Source organism: Lampetra fluviatilis, chromosome 60 (genome assembly GCF_964198595.1).
Source record: "Lampetra fluviatilis chromosome 60, kcLamFluv1.1, whole genome shotgun sequence".
NCBI lineage: Eukaryota > Metazoa > Chordata > Hyperoartia > Petromyzontiformes > Petromyzontidae > Lampetra > Lampetra fluviatilis.
Genome location: NC_136334.1, coordinates 8,208,174 through 8,225,386, shown reverse-complemented (window position 1 = coordinate 8,225,386; position 17,213 = coordinate 8,208,174). Strand labels below are relative to the sequence as shown.

The 17,213-nt window shown below is 55.3% G+C and overlaps 1 protein-coding gene across 1 annotated transcript; it reads left to right on the top strand.

The window, feature by feature from the left end:
* Positions 1 to 1,656: 1,656 nt before the first annotated feature.
* LOC144950968 (gamma-aminobutyric acid receptor subunit alpha-6-like) lies at positions 1,657 to 16,564 on the top strand. The gene is made up of 11 exons (XM_078881156.1): positions 1,657 to 1,710; positions 1,859 to 2,007; positions 8,258 to 8,361; positions 9,092 to 9,219; positions 10,200 to 10,267; positions 10,487 to 10,707; positions 11,159 to 11,241; positions 12,018 to 12,161; positions 13,082 to 13,234; positions 14,521 to 14,921; positions 15,889 to 16,564. Exons 3-11 carry the CDS (start codon positions 8,306 to 8,308, stop codon positions 16,270 to 16,272), a joined length of 1,638 nt encoding a protein of 545 aa, XP_078737282.1. The 5' UTR covers positions 1,657 to 1,710; positions 1,859 to 2,007; positions 8,258 to 8,305; the 3' UTR covers positions 16,273 to 16,564.
* Positions 16,565 to 17,213: the final 649 nt, after the last annotated feature.

Genomic DNA, 17,213 nt, shown 5'->3' with positions numbered 1-17,213 from the left:
AGGTACTTATTTAAAACGATGTAAACTACACGGTCTATTTGTATTTTACCAGCTAAGGCCCACTGCGCTGTGTAGCTCTTTTTTCAGAAGCAACCTGGCCACAAATGACAGCTCAACGAAGTGGCTTATCACGTGGAGATTTATAGCAGCAGGCAAATGCTCTAAACGCACTGTGATGCTCATTCTAAGCGTGGAAGGAAATACCAGAAGACCCGAAGAAAAATCCACGCGACCACAAGGAGAGAGACACCGCAAACTCCAAATATACAGCAGCAGGCGTCAGTGTCGAGATCGAACCCACGACGTCCTGTAGACCAGGTGAGGTAGTTAACATCTCATAGCCACCGTGGCGCCCATTAAAGGCTGAGTCGACTTCGGTGAAACGATTGCACCACCGCTCCCCACGCATACTCGGGCCTCCCCTGGGGAAATGAATCAATTTTGCATAATCGCACACACACGCGCACACACACACACACGAGCGCGCGCACACACACACACGCGCGCGCGCACACACACGCGCGCGCGCACACATACGCGCGCGCACACACACACACGCGCACACACACACACACGCACACACGCGCACACACACGCGCACACACACACACACACACGCGCGTACACACGCGCGCGCACATACGCAGGGGCACACACACGCGCGCGCACACACACTGGTGATAGGGAATTGAATGCAATTTGCATGGTTGCACAGAGAGGCACACACACGTGCACACGTGCACACACTTATACACACTTATACACTTATACACAGGTACAGCCCACACACTTCCAGATACAAAAACAAAGATCCACCGTATAGCCTTTATCGTGATGTTGGGGCAAGTGCTACCCGGTGCTGATGTTTACTCGTGGCGCGAGATAGTCACCGGGTATGATTTGAAACTAATTTAAGGCTGAGTCGACCTAGGGGAGGAGGCCTAGGACCCGGTTCGAATATTCACCGTCACCGATATTGGTCGTGAGCAGGAATCGAACTCGGGTCGCCGGGTTCGTAACGCAGCGCGCTAATCGCTACACTACCGCTCCCCACAAACACACCCACTCACACACACACCGTTACACACACACACCGATTCACACACACCGATTCTCACACACACACACCGACTCACACAAACACACACACTCACACACACTCACCGACACACACACACCGACTCACACACACACACACACAAACACACACACTCACACACACCGACACACACACACCGGCTCACACACACCGACTCACACACACACACCGGATTAAACACACACCGATTATCACACACACCAACACACCGACACACACACACCGACTAACACACACATACCGATTTACACACACACACACACCGACTCTCTCACACACACACTGACTCTCTCACACACACGCACTGACTCTCTCACACACACCGACACACACAGTCACGCACCATCGCCAATAAGCGTCACCCACTCGCATTCGCGCTCCGAGCGCGCGGCGAAATCTGCATCAATTCAGCCCCCTCGCTGACGGCGTTCACCATAAATAGCAGAAGCAGCAGCAGGAGCAGCAGTAGCAGCAGCAGCAGGAGCAGCAGCAGCAGCAGGAGCAGCAGGAGGAGGAGCAGCAGTAGCAGCAGGAGCAGCAGCAGCAGGAGCAGCAGGAGCAGCAGCAGCATCAGCAGGAGCAACAGTAGCATCAGCAGGAGCATCAGTCCGGTAAGAGTGATTTGAATGCACACGTGTAAGGTAGCATTGGCGGCATCATCATCAGCATCAGCAGCAGCAGCACGCTTACGCACGCCCGGTGCGAGTCGCGAACCGTCGTCTTAGCGAGCGAGTGCGCGTGTTTTTGATCTGTGTCGAGGAGCGGTGGCGCAGCGCTTAGCGCACTGCGCAGCGAAACCCGGGGCGAGCCGAGTTCGAGTCACGCTCACGGACGCTTGCAGCGAACACCTCATCACTGGAGCGGGTCCTGGGGCTGTGCCTCCCTAGGGTCGACTCAGCCTTAAACGAGTGAGTACCTAACGCGCGGTGCAAAACATCGTCAGCGCCGGGGAGATAAAGGCGGCCGGGCGTGATGTTGGCCACACCTACCGCTCTTCACAGGTGCTGCTCGCTAACGGCACTTGCCCCAACAGGCCGTTGGGGCTACCCGGGGGGTCTTTGTGTGTTGGTGTGATGCGTTAAAGACGCTGATTACGATGCTGCTGCTGATGATGATTGTGGACGTGTCGCTTTTGATAGTTTTGACACGGAGTGACGCTGCTGCTGCTGATGCTGCCGCTGCTGTTGCTGCTGATGCTGCTGATACCGCTGCTGGTGCTACTCATCTTCCTGTTGCTACTGCTGATGATGCTAATTACGAAGTTGCTGCTGCTGATGATGATTGATTTTTACGCTGATGATGATTCCACTGCTGATGACGATTGCTTTATGACACCGCGACTGATGATGCTGTTGATCCTACTGCTGCTAATTACGATGATTGCTGCTGCTGATGATGATACTGACGCTGCTGATTGCGGTATCGCTGTGCTATTGTTGGCGGCCGATGGTGACACAGTCGGCCTTGCCTTGACAGACACAACCCACGCGCGCACTTATGTGAATACAAATGTGTGGTTTATATAATAATATATATACACAAGATTATATCACGCTCTCTGTGTGTGTGTGTCAGAGTGCATGTGGTGGTTAGCGCACCGCGCTACGAGCGTGGCGACCCGAGTTCGATTCCTGCTCACGACCAATAACTGATCCCGGGCCTCCCCTAGGTCGACTCGGCCTCAAATGAGTACCTGGTGCGGCGTGTAAACATCGCACTGGGGAGACAAAGGCGGTCGGGCGTGGTGCTGGCCACCCACCCCCTCGTGTACCCGTTCCGGCCTTCATAGGTGCTCCTCGCTAACTGATTTGAGGCTGAGTTCACCTAGGGGAGGCCCAGGACCGCTTTAAATATTCGCCACTATTATTGGTCGTGAGCGGGAATCGAACTCGGGACGCCGGTTTTGTAAAGGCAGTGCGCTAATCATTGCGTCACCGCTCCCCACACTATCATTACTACCACCAACACCACCACCACTACAATCACCAATACCACCATCAACACCATCACCACAACCACCAATACCACCATCACCACCAGCACCACCAGCACCACCAGCACCTGTCAGTGAGTGGTGAGTGGTCGTTAATCACGCCGTGGTCAGGGAAGGCATGATTAGTTAATTAGTTAATTAATTCATTTGAGCCTTGCAGGGATCTGCTCGAAGTCATGGGCAAGGGCGATTGATTGCTGCGCCAATCAGCACTCAACACACACAAAGATAAAGACAAAGATCCCCCGCGTAGCCTTAACAGACTGTTGGGGCAAGTGCGGTCAGCGAGCACATCTGAAGGCCCACACGGCACACGAAGGGGTGGGTGGCCAGCACCACGCCCGGCCGCCTTTGTCTCCCCAATCGCGATGTTTACACACCGCAGCAGGTACTCATTTGAGGCCGAGTCGACCTAGGGGAGGCGCACGACCAGTTCGTCACTGGTGTTGGCCTTTAACGGGAATCGAACTCGAGACGCCGCGTTCGTAGCGCAGCACGCTAACCACTACACCACCGCTCCTCCGTCTCACACACGCAGACACAGACACGTACACGCATGTAAACACGCGTGTACATCCGTACATAGACAACGCTTTCCCCGTGAGGCCTGCACACAGTTGTCGGCCACGTGCTGCAAGTGAGCAACGATGACAGTCAACACACACACACACAACACTCCACACACACCATACACACACACACCACACACACACACCACACACACACCACACACACACCAGACACACACAACACACACACACAGCACTCCACACACACACCACACACACACACCACACACACACACCACACACACACACACCACACACACAACACACACACAACACTCCACACACACCACACAAACACACACCACACACACACCACACAACACACACACACCACACACAACACACACACACAACACAACACACACACACCACACACACACCACACACACAACACACACACACACCACACACACCACACACACACACCACACACACACACCACACACACACACCACACACACACACCACACACACACACCACACAACACACAACACACACACACCACACACATACCACACACACACACAACACACATACCACACACACACACCACACACACAACACACATACCACACACACACTACACACACACTACACACACACTACACACACACCACACACACAACACACACACCACACACACCACACACACAACACACACACACAACACACACACACACACCACACACACACACCACACACACAACACACACACATAACACACACACACACACACCACACACACACACCACACACACACACAACACACACACACACACACCAAACACACACAACACACACCACACACACCACACACACCACACACACCACACACAACACACACCACACACACACCACACACACAATATACACACACCACACACACACAACACACACACACAACACACACACAACATACACACACCACACAACACACACACACAACACACACACAATACGATGCATTTATCATTTAATCATGAGAGCATGTGTGTTTGCATGCCCACCGTGTGTGGCTAATGCAGACTTGATTCCTTGCAAAATGTGTCTATTTGGTGTTTGAACATCTTAACACACCCGGCTTCATTGCCAGAAAGGGTCAACACCTACTCTTATTTGTCATACTTTGATACTGACGAAGGGGTATCCCATGATACGACACACACCTATTTACATTCCTAAGCACAGTTACAAAACAACAACAAAGATCCCCGTGTAGCTGTACCAAACGGTTGGGGGCAAGTGCTGTTAGCGAGCAGCACCTATAAAGGCTACCGGCACTGTGGCACACGAGGGGGTGGGTGGCCAGCACCACGCCCGGCCGCCTTTGTCTCCCCCAGTGGTGATATTTACGCACCACTCCAGGTTACTCATTTAAGGCCGAGTCGCCCTAGGGGAGGCCCAGGGGCCGATTCGGATATTCGTTAACCGGTTGGCCGTGATTGGGAATCAAACTCAATCGCCAGGATCGCAGCAGAGTGTGCTAACCATTGCATCACCGCTCCATGCACACACGCATACACACATGTAGCATATAGCGTGATGTGCTTTACACACAAGTACTATATACAATATGCATAACATATACGGAATATCATTATCAACATGAGCCATTATAAATCCACTGATGGCTACCAAAGCCATCGCAAATGCAATGATCGTGTGGATCATTGCATCATCTGGGGCAATGATCCACCCATCATCTGGGGCAATGATCGATCCATCATCTGGTGCAATGATCGATCCATCAGCTGGAGCAATGATCCACCCATCATCTGGGGCAATGATCCACCCATCATCTGGGGCAATGATCCACCCATCATCTGGAGCAATGATTTACCTACCGTCCGGTGCAATGATCCACCCAGCAGATGGATGAAATAATGCATTCACCATCTGGTGGATGCAATAAACAATCCATTGCTCCGTCTCCTGGGGGGCGTCCTCTCCAGGGGGGTGGGGGCACCTGGGCTTGACCACCAGAATGTGAAATTGTAGTCGTTGCTCTGCATCTACATCAGCAGCCGTAACCAAAAGAAGATTACCAAGTATGAATTTGCTCACAAACGCCATTATCATCCGAGCTAGACAAACACCCAGACCCAGGGCGTGCACCCAGACATCATCAGTGCCGGCTCAGTGTCCTGAACGCGGCCACTACGAACCCCCTGAGAGGATAGATAGAGACCGGGACCCCGGGCTCTCACCCAGGATCTCAGGTCAGTGGCTCTGACACGGCCATTATGAACTAAACTATTTTTTGATGTAACCAGGTAAAGCCCACGGAACCACGTAGCGCTTTTTCAGAAGCGAACTGGCTGTCACAACAATTACAGCTCAACCCAGTGGCATACCGTGTGCACATCTAGAGCAGCCAAATATCTAAATGTGGACGGACAAACCAGAGGACCTGTAGATAACATCCTTTGACAACGGGGAGAGCGCGCACACTTCAAATACACAGCAGCAGGCATCAGGGTCGGGATTGAACCCACGAACTCCTGTATACCAGGCGAGGTAGTTAACATCTCCTAGCCACCGTGACCCCCCTTCCTTCAAGCAGAGACATCCAGGGCTTGAGCCCAATAACCCAGCAGTCTAGGGCTCAGCGTCTCCGACACAAGAATAACGAACATCTGATGGAGAGAGACCCCCAAATTCAAGTTAATTTATTAGGTATAGCCCTGTGAGCCATTCGTCTCCTGAATCGGGTGCAACCGCAGCAAACCAAAAACAAAAACATGAACAAGAAAACATCTTAAAGTGAATATGTAACTAAGTGCAAACAGAAAATCCAAGAAAAGACAGCAAAATATCGCAGACAAAACACCGTACACCAACGCTGTATGCAAAAATCCCAGTGGGATGCAAGTCAAACAACAACAACCACAAGACAACTTAGATTAAGGCCATCAGTCTAACTCCGTACTACAACAAACAAACATGGCCAAACCAAAAAACTTTTCGAAATCACCAAAATAAAGCCATGAAAGCAATGAAACAGTGATCATAGAAACTGTGACAGAATTTTCACAATAAACGACATAAACAATATGTAGTACCAAAACCCTGCAGCCATAGCTGGCTGCATGAGTCACTGCACAACAGCAGCAGGAGCATCAGTAGGAGTATCATAATTTTTCACTGCACCTTTAAGATCAGCACACTAAATCAAAACAGACCCAGGGTTCCAGCTCAGCTGACGGTAGTCATCAGGAAAAGCTTTTCCTGACGACGACCGCTTGTGTTGCGATCGAAACGTCGTAGTTTTTTGTTATTTTCTTTGAACCTATCAACGTGACTTTACCGAAAGACCCAAAGGAGAGGTGCTCGCTGATTCAGTGCGCTGCGTGCGCTTTGTGCCGCTGCTGGGGTTCGATCCCAGCCCTGACGACCCCTGACGACCCCTGACTGACGACCCCGACTGAGTGTTCGGAGTCTGCTCGGATGTTCTCAGGGACACTGCACCAGGTACTCATTCGAGGCTGATTAGACTCAAGTTTCAAGTTTCATTTATTAGGTGTAGCCCTGTGAGCCATGCGGCTCTTAAGTCGGGTGCAACCGCAAAAAACAAAATATGAACACAGAACATCCCAAAGCGACGACGCGCAATAGAAACATCCTGGAATAAACCAGCAAAAAATTCCACACAAAAAAAAACGCATTAAAACGCTGTGTGCAGAAATCACAATGTGGTGCAAGCCAACAACAACAACAACAACCATCAGACAATTTAGATTAACTCAGGACAAGGCTCAGAACCGCGTCAAATATTCGCCACCGATGTTGGCCGTGGGCGGGAATCCAACTCGGCTGACCGGGCTCGCAGTGCAGCGCGAAGCCACCATAAGGGACGGGTTCACATCTCGCCACGGTGGCTGGGAGATGTTGACTACCTCGCCTGGTCTACAGGAGGTCGTGGGTTCAATCCCGACCCTGACGCCTGCTGCTGTATATTTGGAGTTTGCGTGTCTCTCCCTCTCCGTGGTGAGATGTTAACTACCTCGCCTGGTCTACATGAGGTCGTGGGTTCGACCCCGACCCTGACGATGCCTGCTGTGCATTTGGAGTTTGTGTGTCTCTCTCTCTCCCTCTCCGTGGTGAGATGTTAACTACCTCGCCTGGTCTACAAGAGGTCGTGGGTTCGACTCCGACCCTGACGCCTGCTTCTGTATATTTGGAGTTTGCGTGTCTCTCTCTCTCCCCGTGGTCGCGTGGATTTTTTCTCCGGGTCCTCCGGTTTTTCCCCTCCACATTTAGAATCGACGTCGCGCGTTTAGAGTTATTAGGCTCCTGCTATGATTGTCCACACGATAAGCCCACTTGGTTGAGCTATCATTTTTGGCCAGGTCGCTTCTGAAAAATAAGTTAATACCTCGGTGGCCTTTATCTGGTAAAATAAAAAAACTAGTTTAGTTTTATTTGTGTATTTTTTTAAAAGTGATTTGTTTTCCTTTCGTGTTTGCGAGGATTGTGTCTGTCGTGGTAACTTCCTGACCCCGTGCCCCTACTGGGACATCTGTGAAACAAAGAGCTTCATAGCTCATCGGATTCCTCCGCCAGTCTCAATGCTCTGATTCTGAATCTCTCTGCAGGTGATGGATGTGGCACGGCAGGCGCGGCTGAGCGGTGTCTAGCATGGCATGGCCAGCACCATGATCCACGAACGCCCCTTGATGCTCACCTGCGTGGCTCTGTGGTAAGTGACAAAGACCCCTCCCACCGTGTCGCCTTCACAGACTGTTGGGGCGAGTGCCGTTAGCGAGCAGCAGCACCTGTGAAGGCCGGCACTGTGGCATACGAGGGGGTGGGTGGCCAGCACCACGCCCGCCCGCCGCCTTTGTCTCCCCGGTGGCGATGTTCACGACACACTGCACGAGGTACTCATTTGAGGCCGAGTCGTCCTAAGGGAGGGCCAGGACCGGTTCAGATAATCGTCACCGATGTTGGTGGCCGAACCCGCTGGGTTCGTAGCGCAGAGCGCTGACCGCTACACCGCCACTCCCCCCCCCCCCCCCCCCCCCCCGTATAACACACGCACAGTCACAGTCAAAGATCCGCGTATGGCCTCTAACAGACTGTTGGTGGGGCAGCGCGGGGTTACGGCAGTGTGGGGTCACGGTGGGCGTGGGGTCACGGTGAGCGTGGGGTCACGGGGAGCGTGGGGTCACGGTGGGCGTGGGGTCACGGTGAGCGTGGGGTCACGGGGAGCGTGGGGTCACGGGGAGCGTGGGGTCACGGTGGGCGTGGGGTCACGGTGAGCGGGGAGCGTGGGGTCACGGTGGGCGTGGGGTCACGGTGGGCGTGGGGTCACGGTGGGCGTAGGGTCACGGCAGCGTGGCCACGGTAGGCGTGGGGTCACGCCAGTGTGGGGTCACGGCGAGTTTCCGCGTTCACTTTGCCGCTGTGCCCCCCCTCCCCCCCCGCAGTTTGTGCAGCGGGGTCCAGCGGGCCGAAGGGAAACCGACCGAGGAGCGCATCTACCCGGAGAACATCACCAAGATTCTGGACGGGTTGCTGCAGGGATACGACAACCGCCTACGGCCGGGATTCGGAGGTGACCGGGGGCGGCGCAGACAGGAGGGCGGGGGGGTCCCGGGTGGAACGCGAAGGGAGACGGAGCGGGAAATGAGAAGCGAAGAAAGGATGGGCAGAGCGCGTCCCCTTTTGGGCAGTGGTTCTCAACACGCAGGAGGTTTCCGCGACCAACATGACTCAGAGTCAAGGGTTTTTGGGTTAGATCACGTAAGTATAAATGTTGTCGTAACCCTCCACCACCCGACCCGAAGCAGCCAATTAGTAAGGGATTTGTCACGTGAACAAAACGCCAACGAGTTACTGCTTCAGCCCACCGGTGTGTTGGAGAGTAAATCCACAACATTTACAATTTTGAGTAGTACGACGTTCCGCTGGTAATTACATCCGGCATCATCGGGCGATTTGCCGGAATAGTGAAGCCGTCCACCTGCTTCCCATCTTAATAGAGCAGCAGCAGCAGAAGCGGGACGACGTCATCACTGAATACGTAACTAATTGGCGTCTTGCTCACGTGACAAATCCCTGACTAGTGGGCCGTGTCTTACCCAAACACCGTGACTGTGAGTGGCTCCTCACCTTCACCGCAGCCTTTGGTCCTCAGTAAGTGAACACACAAAAATCACAGCGCCAATAGACACACACACAGGGGCTGATGAAACAGCGTAGTCGCACTCACGTGCCCGTGCATCATTTGCGTCTTCGGTGATTTACCTTCTCAACAAATCTGCCCACCATTGTCATTGAGCCTGCGATTCGAGACAGCCACACGCAGCAGCAGCCGTCGCCCCCTGCTGGGCACCGAACTGAACTACGTCACGTGAACACGTGACAGCCTCTCGCGACCAATAGCATCCATCATACAGGCGGGGGGGGGGTTTGATTGCGTAGATATATAAATGTGTCGTTAAACCCGCCGCCACCCGACCCCCTGGCTCTGTCCGGGCCCCGAGTGGACCCTCCTTCCCTCCCTCCCCACCTGCCTCTGATGTCCCCTTACAGGCCCCGTCATGGAGGTCAAGACCGACATCTACGTGACGAGCTTTGGGCCGGTGTCCGACGTTAAAATGGTAACGAGGCAGCCTCGCGCAGGCCTCATTGCGCTCGCCGGCAACACAGAGTCATCATCATCCAAATCATCATCATCCTCATCCTCATCATAGTCATCATCATCCTCTTCCTCATCAATCATCCTCATCATTATCATCCTCATCATCATCATCCTCATCATCATCCTCCTTATCATCATCATCGATCGCTCATCCCCTTCTCTCTGGTGTGCGCTTCAGGACTACACCATGGACGTGTTCTTCCGACAAACGTGGGTGGACGAGCGGCTGGAGTTCAAGGGCCCCATCGAGATCCTGCGGCTCAACAACCTCATGGTCAACCGCATCTGGACGCCCGACACGTACTTCCGCAACGGCAAGACGTCCATCGCGCACAACATGACGGCCCCCAACAAGCTGCTGCGCATCATGCAGAACGGAACGATCCTCTACACCATGCGGTGAGCCGGCGGGCAGGCGGGCCGGGTAAGGCAGGGGATGGTCGGGCGGTCGGACGGACAGACGAACGGACGGACTGTCATATGGACAGACGAACCGACCGACGAATGGTCGGATGGTTCGACTGTCAGACGGACAGACGAACCGACGGACAAACGGTCGGACGGTCCGACTGTCAGACGGACGGACGCACAGACGGTGGGATGGACGGCCGATCCTCCATTCATTCCCCATCCTTTGCCCCCATCTCCCAGTTTTTCTCTTCCCATTTCCGTTCCTCACTCCTTCTCGCCACCGTGGTGAGATGTTAACTACCTCGCCTGGTCTACAGGAGGTCGTAGATTCGAACCGGACCCTGACGCCTGCTGCTGTATATTTGGAGTTTGCGTGTCCCTCTTGTCTCCCCGTGGTCACGTGGATTTTTCTCCGGGTCCTCCGTTTTTTCTCTCCCAGGCTGACGATCAACGCCGAGTGCCCGATGCGCCTCATGGACTTCCCCATGGACGGACACGCCTGCCCGCTCAAGTTCGGAAGCTGTGAGTCCCCTGCGAGCATGAATTGGCGACAACGGTCTGTGATCGCGACGACGATCGGCGAGATCGCGAAGATGGTGGCACCAGCAGCGCTCGTGCCTCAAGTCAAGAAGGGTCTGGGTTCAATACCTGACTGTGTCGAGTGTGTATGTTCTTTCCCGCTGTTCTGCAGAGAGTGTGAGCGTGGTGCTGGCCACCCACCCACCCCCTTGTGTGCCGTGCCAGCCTTCGTAGGTGCTCGCTAACAGCACTACCTCGCCTGGTCTACAGGAGGTCATGGATTCGATCCCGACCCAGACACCTGCTGCTGCTGTATATTTGGAGTTTGCGTGTCTGTCTCTCCCCGTGTTCGCGTGGATTTTTCTCCGGGGTCCTCCGGTATTCCCCCTCCACATTTAGAATCAACGTCACAGCGTCATGATGAAAAAGAGCTACACAGTCGCTCAGTGGGCCTTACCTGGTAAATAAAAAGCGTTAATAGTTTTAGTTTATCCATAATAGAGGTGTTTTTGGGTTAGATCGCGTAAATATAAAATGTCATCACTACTAGTACTACGACTACTACTACCACTACTACTACCATTCCTACTGCTCCTACTGCCACTACTACTACCACTACCACTACTACCACTACTACTACCACTACTACCACTACTACCACTACCACTACTACCACTACTACCGCCACTCCTACCGCCACTCCTACCGCCACCACTACGACCACCCGGTGCCGCAGTGAGTTCATGTTGAGGGCGATTGGTGCGGCGTGGTGCCCGCAGACGCCTACCCCGACAGCGAGGTGCTCTACAGCTGGACCAAGGGCGCCAACAAGTCGGTGGAGATCCCTCTCGAGTCGTCCAGCCTGCTGCAGTACGACCTGGAGAGACACACGGCCGCCAGCGAGCTCATCAAGACCAACACGGGTACCGCCACCACCACCACCACCACCACAACCACCAACATCATCAACACGGGTACCGCCACCATCACCACAACTACCAACACAGCCACCAACATCATCAACACGGTTACCGCCACCACCACCACAACCACCAACATCATCAACACGGTTACCGTCACCACCACCACAACCACCAACATCATCAACACGGGTACCGCCACAACCACCACAACCACCAACATCATCAACACGGTTACCGCCACCACCACCACAACCACCAACATCATCAACACGGGTACCGCCACCACCACCACCACCACAACCACCAACATCATCAACACGGTTACCGCCACCACCACCACAACCACCAACATCATCAACACGGTTACCACCACCACCACAACTACCAACACAACCACCGATATGGCCACCGCCACCAACACCACCAACACAACTACCAAAATAACAAAAAACTAAGACGTTCCGATCCAACACAAGCGGTCTTCATCAGGAGAAAAAAGAGCGGGAAAGCTGCTGACACAGGCTGTTTTAAAGGTTTGAAATGGGTGTAGCCCAAGGGTCATGCCCCTTTTTAAAAACAGCCTGCCTCAGCAACTTTCCCGCTCTTTTTTTCTCCTGATGACGACCGCTTGTGTTGCGATCATAACGTCGTAGTTTTTTGTTATTTTCTTTTAACCTATCTACGTGACTTTACCGAAAGACCCAATAATATAATTGATTTTATTGTTCTTGCGATTTAGTTTTTTAAAAATGTTTTATTTTACCTGTACAGCACTTTGAATTGCATCTTTTGCACGAAATTGTTCTAAAGAAATAAAAGACTTGTTTGATTGATCACGTGACGGCCGCGTGACGATCACGTGATGGCCGCGTGACGATCACGTGACGGCGGCGTGACAATCACGTGACGGCTCCCCGCAGGCGACTACGTGGTGATGACCGTGTACTTCCACCTCAAGCGCAAGATGGGCTACTTCATGATCCAGACGTACATCCCGTGCATCCTGACCGTCATCCTCTCGCAGGTCTCCTTCTGGATCAACAAGGAGTCGGTGCCGGCCCGGACCGTGTTCGGTACGCTGAGCCGGCTCGCGGGCCGCACGGCGGCGTCACCGTAGCCATCGTCACCGCGGCCCAGTCGCTTTAGCCGGGCGGTGGTGGTGGTGGCGGTGGTCGTGGCGGTTGTGGTGGCAGAGGTGGTGGTGGTGGCTTTGGTGGTGGTGGTGGCAGCGGTGGTTGTAGCGGTGATGGTGGCGGCGGTGGTGGCGGCGGTGGTGGTGGCTGTTGTGGTGGCAGTGGCGGTGGTGGTGGTGGCGGTAATGGTGGCGGTGGCGATGGCGGCTGTGCCGGTGGTGGTGGTGGTGGTGGCGGTGGCGATGGTGGTGGCGGTGGTGGCAGTAGTGGCTGTGGCGGTGGTGGTGGTGGTGGCGGTGGTGGCGGCGTTGGTGGTGTTGAGGGTGGTGGTGGCGGCGGTGGCAGTGGTGGTGGTGATGGCGGCGGTGGCGGTAGTGGCGGTGGTGGTGGTGGCGGTGGCGGTGGCGGTGGTGGTGGCGGTGGTGGTGGCGGCGGTGGCGGTGGTGATGGCGGCGGTGGCGGTAGTGGTGGTGGTGGCGGTGGTGGCGGTGGTGGTGACGGCAGTGGCGGTGGTGATGGCGGCGGTGGTGGTGATGGCGGCGGTGGTGGTGATGGCGGCGGTGGCGGTAGTGGTGGTGGTGGCGGTGGTGGCGGTGGTGGTGGCGGCGGTGGCGGTGGTGATGGCGGCGGTGGTGGTGGTGGCGGCGGTGGTGGTGGTGGTGGTGGCGGTAGTGGCGGCGGTGGTGGTGGCGGTGGTGGCGGTGGTGGCTACACCATACAGCAGCGGTGAGGGCTGTGGATCACCGCACGCACACAGAGCGAGAGCGAGAGGTGTTGTGCAAAACTCCCACCTCGTGGGTGGTCGTCGGGGAAGAAGCCGTACCGGGCTCTGCCAGGAGAAGGCGGCACAGCATTCATGTGGACTCGGTTGTGTCGGTTGTTATTTTTGTCCTGTTTGTTGTCTTGACGTTCCGACCCGCCCCTACTGGACATTTGTGAAAAAGAGCTTCACAGCTCATCGGATTTCTCCAGTGTAAATAAATATTCCGATAGGTCTGTGTGGTAATAGAGCGTTTCCCCCTCGCATACGTGGGCTTTTTTCTCCGGGTGCTCCATTTTACTCCCATTGGCCAATCGCACCTTGATATGCGGAGGACCACAGAGCTTGGGCAATTGTTGGGTGGTTGGGCGGACGAGCGAGCGAGCGACTACTTCGGCAGTAGCCGTAGATGAGCGACGTTCGCCCGTGACGACGCCGACGACGGTGTCGTCGGCGCGGCCGCCAGATATCACCACGGTGCTCACCATGACGACGCAGAGCATCAGCGCGCGCGGCTCGCTGCCCAAGGTCTCCTACGCCACCGCCATGGACTGGTTCATCGCCGTGTGCTTCGCCTTCGTCTTCTCGGCGCTCGTCGAATTCGCCGCCGTCAACTACTTCACCAACGCGCACGCCGAGCGCGCCGCCAAGAGGGCGGCGAGGATGGCCGCTGCCGTCGCCACCGCCGCCGAGATGGCGGCCGCCGCCGCCGCCGCGATGGCGGCGCGAAGGAACGTGGCGCTCAGAGCGGCGGCGGCGGCGGCGGCGGCGGAGAGTCGCCCCGAGCCATCGCCGGAGCCGGACGTGGCCCGGGAGCGGAGCCCTCCGCCGGCGCTGGCCGCCTGCCCCCGCAACGAGGTGCTCTCGGTACGCCGCCCCCCCCCCCGCCCCCCCCCCCACAAGAGAGGCACCATGGCGAGAGGGACGCCACGGTGGCTAGGAGATATCGACTACCTCGCCTGGTATGCGGGAGGTCGTGGGATCCATCCAGACCCTGACGACGCCTGCTACTGGATATTTGGAGTTTGCGTGTCGCTCTCTCTCCCCGTGGTCGCGTGGAGTTTTCTCCGGGTCCTCTGGTTTCCCCCCCTCTCCCCACCCCACATTTAGAACCAACGTCGCGCGTTTACAGACGCGGCTTCTTTGGCTGCTACGCATTTCCACGTGATACGCCACTACGTTGAGCTGTCGCTTGTGGCAGCCAGTGGCTTCTGAATAAGAGCTACAGAGCTCAGCGGGGCCTTTGCAGGTACAATTCTCGTTTAGTTGTATGATCCGGCTGCGCCACCGCCACACAGAATCCGCTTATCGCTCGCGTCGGGAGAGAGAGAGGGGGGGGGGGGAGGGGACGACTCGGAGGCGCCAGGAGGAGAAACCCACAGACAGGCAGCGGCAGCAGCGGCACCAACGATTGCCCGAGCTCTGCGATCCTCTGTACACTCAGCGGTTAGCGGCCAATTAATTAGTGCCATTCCCAACATCCAAGTGGCTTAACTCCATCCTCCTTCCTGCACACTACGCGTCCCACCCATCACTGCACACTCGACCCATCTCGCACAACAGCAATAAAAGAAAATAAAAAACCCACAGTGTAACCGGTATTGGCCAAACATTGCAATGCTGAAAATTTGACTCAATTGGGATGGCACACACACAGCAACAACAGCAGCAGCAGCAATGTCTTTCCCTGACCCTCCTGAACACGAGCGAGGCTTTCCTGGGTAAACAAACGAACGAGCTAAATGACGATCTCGTGATGAACTCTTCTGCCTTGCCCATCCTCCCTCACTGCCCTCTCCCTCCCCTCCACCCCAACAAACTCCGCACACGACAGAGCCCCGACCAGAACTGCACGCTGAAGAAGCGGATGAACGTGGCCACTCAGTACCGGGAGGAGGCCTCGAGCCCCCGCCGGTACCGCGGCGCCGAAGCGGCGGCGGCGAGCCGGGCCCCAGCGCCGTCCTCGCCCAGCCAGGCCCCGTGCCTCAAGGCCTTCTCCTTGCTGCCACCACCGCCGCCACTGCAGCAGCAACAACAACAACCACCGCAGCAGCAACAACAAACGCCGGCACCGCCACCGCCGCCGCCGCCCATCGACGGGACGAGCAAAATCGACAAATACGCACGGATACTGTTCCCCGTGTCGTTTGCGGTGTTCAACATGGTCTACTGGGTCGTCTATCTGTCCAAGGACACGATGGAGAAGATCGAGCTGTGAGGGTCGCCGCGTTCGCCGTCCGTCGCCCGCTCCAATCGTCGTCACAGTCGAGCCGCGAGTCATCGGCTGCTGGACGAGGTGGCGGTTGTTGGCGCGGTGTGGCCTGGAGCTCGGGTGCCATGAATTCCCTCCACGGTTCCCAATTGTGCACCCGCCCACTGTTCCTAGCACCAGGGCCCCCACACCTGCCCATAGGCCCTCACACCTGCCCGTAGGCCTCACACCTGCCCGTGGGCCTCCACTCTGCACCATGGGCCCCCACTCTGCACCATGGGCCCCCACTCCGGCCTGTGGGCCCCGGTGCAGTTACACTGCCTGCACACCCGGTAGCTGCCCTGATGGACCCTGTGATTGATATCTTTGATTCTTTGTTGGCAGTATTTGAAATGTCACTGATATTGATATTGGCCAGAATATCAATATTGACATAGGTTAACAATATGGCCACAGTGCCGAGATGTTAACTATCTCGCCTGCCCACGTGGATTTTTCTCCGGGTCCTCCGGTTTCCCCCCCACCGCCACATTTATAATCGCATATCACCACGCGTTTGTATAGTTATGTGGTTGCTGCTATAAATTTCCACACGATGATGATGATGAGAAGCCCACTTTGTTGAGCTATCATTGGCGATGGCCAGGTCTCTTCTGAAAAACATGAGCTATGTAGTGCCTCGACGGGGCCTTACCTGGTAAAAATAAAATAGCTTTGATAGTTCAACTCATCGCACTGCTGTGCAGCATCAGCAGCATCACCCCCTCCACCTACTACAGAAACCAGGACGGAACCCTCTTGAAAAAAACGGGGGGGAAGGGGCCTTTGAGACTGGCTGAGGCTTTCCGTGGGCAAGTGACTGTACATCATCTTTTATATTCACCCTGTAAATAATGCACCTTGCAGACTACGCTGATCATGCTGGTTAAAGAATGGTGCTTGACGGC